An 8,145-nucleotide genomic window follows, 5' to 3' on the forward strand; every position below is an offset into this window, starting at 1 on the left:
AATCTTCAATCACAACCTTAAGACTGGAATATCAATGTAACAAACTCTATTACTCTTGATAACGAGGAGTCGGAAATTCAAACAACTATACTACTCTTTATAATGAGGAGTTGGAAATTTAAATCTTGATTAAGGGGGTTCTTAGTTTTTTCTTTGGTCCAGGGTTATTTTTTAGTGATCCCTATTTGCAGTACTAGTTTAAGGGAATTGTTTCAGGGTTGGAATCTTTATTATCTGGACTATTTGGTTCTTCCTATAGATGTGATTGTTTGTGTTGTAGTTTGTGTTTTAATATTTGTTATCTTCACTAATGATGTTATGAAGATTTGGAGCAAGTTTGGTATCCTTTCAGATGTATTTCAAAAAAAAAAGAAATTCGCGGCAGCAACAAGCATTGCAACAACTCAAGGAATGGAAACCAAGACATCAACAAGCTGTTCATCAAGATCAACATCAAATTCATCAATCACTTTAATTATTACCACATCTCCAATGCCGAGTCAGCCCGATTCAGATTCTTAAAAACCGATTCACATTATCACTGCCACTTAAGATACTTTGGATATTAATGTTACTTAAGACTCTTTGCATACTTTTTAGTTACTGTTACTGTTAGTTGGGTCACTGTTGCGTGATTTCCTTATGCAATCAAAATTTCAAGAACTTCAGTTTATGTTATTTACATGTTCTGATGAACATTGGGTTAGGTTTGTTCATTCATTGCCTAGTCATATTGTGGTCGAAGCCGTTCCTATTGAATTCAGCTTACTTTAACCGTTTAGCTATAAATCATATATGGCCAGATGGTAATCTTAGAGTTATTTTAAACAATCTCCATTACCAACTACGAAAAGATAATGTAATATACTCTACTGCCTATTGTAACCGTTTAGGCAAAAATTATTTAAGGGGTGTATTGAATCAAGATTTATATGGATAAATAAATCCTATTTGAATACCATGGATATTTCATGATTCCTTACCTATCCTAATTGAATACCTAGGAGTTTTTAGGATTGTCAATACATCCCTAGGGTAAGATGAAAACTCTGGAGTCTATTTAAACAATCTTCAATCACAACCTTAAGAATGGAATATCAATGTAACTAACTCTATTACTCTTGATAATGAGGAGTCTGAAATTCAAACAACTCTACTACTCTTTATAATGAGGAGTCGGAGATTTAAATCTTTATCAAATGGGTTTTTAGTTTCTTCTTTGGGCCAGTGTTATTTTTTAGTAATCCCTATTTTCTATACTAGTTTAAGGGAGTTGTTTCTGGATTGGAATCTTCATTATCTAGACTATTTGATTCTTCCTCTAGATGTAATTGTTTTGGGTTGTTGTTTCTGTTTTAATGTTTGTTATCCTCACTGATGATGTTATGAAGATTTGGAGCAAGTTTGGTATCCTTTTAGATGTATTTCGAAAAAAAGAAATTCCGCCAGCAGCAACAAGCATTGCAACAACTCAAGCAATGGAAACCAAGACATCAACAAGTTGTTTATCAAGATCAACATTAAATTCATCAATCACTATAATTGTTACCACATCTCCAATGCCGAGTCAGCCCGATTCAGATTCTTAAAAACCGATTCAGGTTAACACTGCTACTTAAGACACTTTGGATAATACTGTTACTCTTACTTTTTAGTTACTGTTACTGTTAGTTGGGTCACTGTTGCGTGATTGCCTTATGCAATTAAAATTTCAAGAACTCCAGTTTATGTTATTTACATGTTCTGATGAACATGGGTTAGGTTTGTCCGATCATTGCCTAGTCCTATTGTGGCCGAAGCCGTTCCTACTGAATTCAGATTTGATACACACTATTTTTTTTTAAAAAATCAGTTTTAGTCGTTTGTTCCTCTCCCTTGCGGGAAAGAAGAAGATCCTCGAGACTATTTTTAAGTCCGAAAAAATAAAATTGATAAACAAAAATTGGTGGAGATATTACAACTTGAACGATTTTTTTGTAATCTTCAAAAATTCATGTAAGGTCTCCAATTTCCTAAATCGACGTTATAAATACAGTAGTTGACGTTATATTCTTTTTCCGAATAAATAAATAAATAAATTCAAGTCTTAAACGAGGTTAATCCTCTTTAGAATATAAAGCTTTTAATAAAGATGTACAAACACATTTTTGATCCTCCCCTTGGTTTTGTCCGGAAACGACCTCCCTGAGTTCCCACCTAAACGCAAAAACCGTAGGTTTATCTTTCACTTTCTATACACATATCTCGAGGAAAGACAGAGTTGTCTTGATGTTGGGAGGACGGAGCTACAGTTCTGCTTGAACACAACACAGGATTCCCATTAAAAAATGAAAAGGAAAGTAAAATAAAGTTATGTTTCTAGAATTCAATATAAAAAAGCAAAAGACGAGCAAGTTAGTAAGATTCAGATCACTTATTTTCTTTCTCCTGTTGAGGTAGAAAAAATACGGGTTAGTAACCACATATTTAACTAAGGGTACTCTCTAGTCGATTAGGTAAACATTTCGATCTCTCATTGGGCACCCGCACATCGCACATCTCACTTACCGTGTTCGAGTTGGATAATAATCTCATACGTACGATATTTATTTTCGTTGTTTTTGTCGCGAAGTCTTATTTGTACATACGATTGAAAAAGCATAAAAAGGACTACAACTACACAAATGCTTTGAATGAGGACAATACAATAGTCCCTCAAGAAATTAATTATTAAAACATAAAAAGGACTAGAAATGCTCAAAGAAAAGAAAAATGATTTTGCTTTTTGTTTAGTTTTTCTGAAACCAACCACTTCCATTTCTTCACTCTTCAATAAGTCTTCTTCTTCTTGTTTCTCTCTCTAGATCCCCCTCTTACTTTTTCTATCTCTTCTGATTGGTCGGTTTTCACAGAGAAGTTGATAGGGTAAGCAGAAAATGAGTCAGAAGGCGCAATAAACGAACAAACCCAAATTTAATCAAAAATTCAAAGCAATCTCCTCTCTCATCTTAAATCTTAAAAACAGGTAAAAGAAGACCAATCCTAGACTCCCTATACACTAAAACCCAAGTCTAGGATTGGTTGGTGATTTTTTGTTTTCCTTGTTTCACCAGAATAGCAAAAATAATAAAGACTCCTTCTTTTAGGGTTTGCAGATTCTTCACTTAATTTGGAAAAAAAGAGAATACTACTTTTTTTTTTTTTTTTTTTTCCTTCTATTTAAAACAAAACCCCATCATTTTTTCTTCTCTTTTGTAAGAGGGGGTTCTGCTCTGTTTTTGTAAAAAAAGAAAGAAATTAAGAAGGTTTTTCTTTTTTGTTCTTGTTTGAGTACAGAAGGAGGAGGAGGATTGTTTGTTTTTATAATAATGGCGAGAGAGAAAATACAGATCAAGAAGATAGATAATGCAACAGCAAGACAAGTAACGTTTTCAAAAAGGAGAAGAGGGCTTTTTAAGAAAGCTGAAGAACTCTCTATTCTTTGTGATGCTGATGTTGCTCTTCTTGTTTTCTCTTCTACTGGTAAACTCTTTGAGTATTCCAGTTCTAGGTATCCATATCTCTTTCTCTCCTTATACCACGCTTCAAGCTGAACTTCATTGAATCAAATCATTTAGTTTAGTTTGTTATTGTTAATTTGCCGTATCGGTATCTGGTACCTATATCGGTATCTGTTATACATATTGTTAACTAAGATCAGGGTCCTCTTTTAAGTTTTAGATGGTTATTTTCTTCTCAAGTGGGTTTTTTTTCTTTCCAATATTGTTTTTGATGGGAAGTTCCATTGAAAGTCTTGAACTCTGTGGTGAGTGATGATAAGGTTCTTCTCTATCTCTTTCTAGCTAGATTATTAGCATAGGTTCTATATATGGATGGAGACGATGGTACAAAATTAGAAACTTTTATTGATTAATTCTTTCATGAAATATATACTAAATAAAAATGAAAAATAAAATGAAAAAGGTTTGTGTATTAGCATTTTATATTCTTACAAAGTACGGATGATTCCTGTTTCAATTTCAATAACACAAATTTATACATACATTTACTCGGTTCCGTAAAGTTATTGTTCCGGGGACAGTGCACTCTGGTTATTTATAATGGAATAAAATACTAAATGAAAATACAAGTTGGATTGACATTTAGTAGTTGATATCAATCATGGCTGTAGTCTTCTGAACCAGTTAAAGGATATTATGCTGTTTCAGTTTGATCCTCTTACTTATTATTTCTAGGCTTCTGGCCCTTGTTTGAAATTCTGACTGGAAATGTAAGTATGTTCACATATGATCAATATATGAGAATAATAGTAAACGTAAGTAAATCAATCTGGCTTGAGACAGTATTTCTATTTTAATAGGGATCGGATCCAAAAATTAAACATGTCTATAGATAATACATCTCAGAACACTAGGGAAAAGATAAGACTAATCGAACAAACATCACAAGGAAAAATGTCTATAGATAATACATCTCATATGATCATAAGATATAGCACCAGGTATGTGTCTCATGAAAGGGGGCATGTTTCATAAGCAGAATAAATGAAGTGATGAGGTCAGTCACATTTTAGCCTAAAGAAAACCCTTTAAAATGTGTTTATATTAATTCTTTTGTGGTTTTTCACTACTGTCAACTAGGCTGGATCTCTCAGGTACTTGTAAAACCATTGACTTCTTTTAGTTTAGCAATACACGCCATAAAACTTTTCCGATCATATGTCAGTTTTTTTTTTTTTATAAGCGTCAAGGAAATGATGTTAAAAGCGCGTAGTAATATAAATCGCACTGTCGATGCTTATTAAAGTGTTTGTTCTATTGCAACTACCCGAGTGTTAATTTGATCTAGGTCTGATTTCTTGAAGTTGTCTAGGGTTTTAGCTAAACAGACTTGAGTGTTTTTCTTTTCTTAAATAAACATTTACTGCTTTTTAGCTAAATTGTTTGACCACATAGATTACTGCTAAAGATTTTTAACTGTGTACCTTGTTGTTGGTTTGTTATCTTAAGTATGAAGGGTATTATTGAAAGGCGTGATTTGCACTCGAAGAACCTCCAAAAACCTAACCAACCAGCATCCCTAGAGCTTCAGGTAATAAGCTGGTCTTTGGTTTTCTTGTTTCTCTTTACATTAAAGTACTTGTTGCTTCTTTTACACTAAATTTTGTACAACGCACTGATGAAGTTAATGGTCGGCTTTCTATATCATATGGAGTCTTATATTTGAAGAATATTTCCTGAGTTCAGTTGTCATAATTTTAAGAAAACTTTAAATATATGAACCCATTTTTCTCTTCTTAAAGATTGATCTAATTTAGCTGACTTACAATGTGTTGGTGGGACTTATTAGCTAGAAAATAGCAACTGTGCCAGGCTACAGAAGGATATTGCAGAGCAACGTCGTCGATTGAGGTATATACGGCATGCTCGCATGAACTAAATAGCAAATTATGTACTATGCCAGGCTTAGGACATGCATTGTGACTTTTATTATCAATGCAACAGGCAGATGAGGGGAGAAGAACTGCATGGACTAAATATTGAAGAGTTGCAACAACTAGAGAAAACCCTTGAAGCAGGATTGAGTCGTGTTCTAGAAACTAAGGTTGATCAATGAATTCTAGTTTGCATATAAGTGTAGTTTAACTGCTAAGTAATCAATTGTTGCACCAAATTATCTCATTGTATTCCAATTTTTGGTTTTCAGGGAGAAAGGATTATGAAAGAGATTAGTTCTCTCCAAAGAAAGGTATAAACTAAGATTTTCATAAATGCTTTTTTTATTAGGTTTTGGTAATGCGTGGATAGAGAGAAAGGGACCTGTCGCCATGAGCTAGCTCTGATAATCTTGTCTTGTCAATATTTAGTGATGAAGAATGTGGTTACCTTCAATTGGTTTTCTTAACATGATTTGGCAGAACATTTCATGTCTCTTAGAAAATGCAGCTGCTCTTCATGTAATTAAGTAATTAATTGTCTCGAAACTCTGATGTTTAAATTTTCGGTTTAGTGTTAATCAAATTGTTTGGACGTGTACAGGGAATGGAGTTGTTAGAAGAGAACGAGCGACTAAGACAACAAGTAAGTACTTGATGAAAACTTCTTATTCTTGCAGCTTAATAAAAATACAATGAGGACAGTATCAATCTAATCATGTCAAGCGATCCTACCCCAAATTTTAAATCCTACTGGTTTCTTATATTCTCAACGGATTTTGATTTCAGATGGCCGAAATTTCGAGAGGAAACCAAAGATCTACTGTACTGATCAACTCCGACAAAGAAGGCGGTCAATCTTCAGAGTCTGTCACCAACATTTGTAGCTCGATTTCTGGCCCTCCTCTAGAAGACGACAGCTCTGATACTTCTCTCAAATTAGGGTAAGTGTCATCTGTAGTACCATTCTACTGTTTAAAAGATTTATTTTTAACGTTGAAATTGCGTACACTGTACTCGGTATAACTCTCAATCTTCCTTTGTTGTTTTGGTCTTTGCAGATTACCATTCCCTAACTAGTTGGTGAAAATGCCATGACAAATGTCTGTGGATAGGCTAATTTGTACTCTTCTTAACAATTGGACTGCCAACTACATCTATCATTGGACTGCAAACACTACATCTATTATATTTTGCTATAATAAGAATCGTGATATATATGACACGCATAAAAAAGTGCACGGACTCTAGAAATTAATTAATTCTCTAGGAATCAGACTGGACTCGAACCTTACATAGGGCGTGTATTTTTATACCAGCTGGAACTGCATATAGTATTGCGATTATGTTTATAGCTACAGCGCGAGTGTCAGTTTTGTTAGGCTTGGTACAATCCAGTGGTCCAATGGGGTAAAGAGGAGTTCCGGATGAAGCCAAGAATCCTCAATTGGAACATTGAAGGCTTAAATGATCTGTTTACGGAATCAAAGATGGATTTTTTTTCTTCTCATTTGGATATTATAGACATATTTGGCTATATATTTTTCTATTTCGATTTTCTTCCTTCTGTTGGGGCTAATGGTGGGATTCTTATGCTACTGGTAAGGTTTGAGATCAACAATGTGCAAAGAGGTATCTTCAGTTTGTCACTCACACTATGTGCATCAATGATAAAGAAGATCCATGATCTTGGTTTTGTGCAGCTGTTTATGGTCCAAATATGACTTTCCGGTGGAGCTGAATGTTACTCGCAGGAGATTTTAATGTAATTAAAACCTGAAAAGAAAAGTGGATCGGAAACAACAAGGTTTCTCTAACTTTAACGGCAAAAATGAGCTTGTGGGTTAACCTTTGCAAGGAGTTTTTATTTGCATGGTTTAATATCCAACAACCTAATCTAGTAATGGTGTGAACCGACAAATTTTTTCTATTTTTTTTTGAGGTAGTACATCTTTTATGTATCAACTACGACAGTTGACTCCTGAAGCGTGTATCAACTGTGACAGTTGATCCCTCGTACTTGTATCAACTATAACAGTTGATCCCTTTTTCTGTCTGTCTCAGTTTACTTGCCTTGCAAGTATTTTCTTTCCTACTTTGTTTAGCTTTCCTTTTTTTTTTACAGTAGCAGTGTTCATAATGATACTTGGTTTTGGCACAAGAGAATGGGACATGTGAACTTTAACAGTTTGCAAACTTTAGCAAAGAAGGAGATGGTGTCAGGATTACCTTTCATTCAAATTCCAGAGTCAAGATGTGAGAATTGTATCTTTGGCAAACAACATAGAGATCAATTTCCAGTTAACAAAGCAAGAAGAGCTGAACAACAGTTGGAGATCATTCATAGTGATTTGTGTGGTCCTATAGAAGTTACATCACATGGAGGTAATAACTATTTCATAACTTTCATTGATGACTTTAGTAGGAAAGCATGGGTATATTTGCTTAAACAAAAGAGTGATGCTTTTCATGCTTTTAGAGGTTTCAAAGCATATGCTGAGAAACAAATTGGTAAAAACATAATATATTAAGAACTGATAGAGGGACATAATATACTGTTGTTGATAGTTTCATGGAAGAACATGGTATTCTACATCAGCTAACAACAAGATATACACCTCAACAGAATGGTGTAGCTGAAAGAAAAAACAGAACCATAATGGAGATGACAAGAACTATAAGAAGAACAAAAGATTTACCAAAGAATTTCTGGGGTTATGCAGTTGATACAA

The 8,145-nt window shown here is 34.0% G+C and overlaps 1 protein-coding gene across 2 annotated transcripts; it reads left to right on the top strand.

The window, feature by feature from the left end:
• Positions 1–2,738: 2,738 nt before the first annotated feature.
• On the top strand, positions 2,739–6,973 carry LOC113296567 (MADS-box protein JOINTLESS-like). Of its 2 annotated transcripts, XM_026544869.1 has the most exons (9): positions 2,739–3,004; positions 3,316–3,529; positions 4,989–5,070; positions 5,329–5,390; positions 5,484–5,583; positions 5,686–5,727; positions 6,018–6,059; positions 6,203–6,357; positions 6,475–6,973. In XM_026544869.1, exons 2-9 carry the CDS (start codon positions 3,348–3,350, stop codon positions 6,491–6,493), a joined length of 684 nt encoding a protein of 227 aa, XP_026400654.1. In that variant the 5' UTR covers positions 2,739–3,004; positions 3,316–3,347; the 3' UTR covers positions 6,494–6,973. The 2 variants fall into 2 exon arrangements, with proteins under 2 accessions (XP_026400654.1, XP_026400659.1); XM_026544874.1 differs by lacking the exon at positions 2,739–3,004 and having other exon boundaries at positions 3,200–3,529.
• The last annotated feature ends 1,172 nt before the right edge of the window (positions 6,974–8,145 follow it).

Source organism: Papaver somniferum, chromosome 1 (genome assembly GCF_003573695.1).
Source record: "Papaver somniferum cultivar HN1 chromosome 1, ASM357369v1, whole genome shotgun sequence".
Classification (NCBI taxonomy): Eukaryota; Viridiplantae; Streptophyta; class Magnoliopsida; order Ranunculales; family Papaveraceae; genus Papaver; species Papaver somniferum.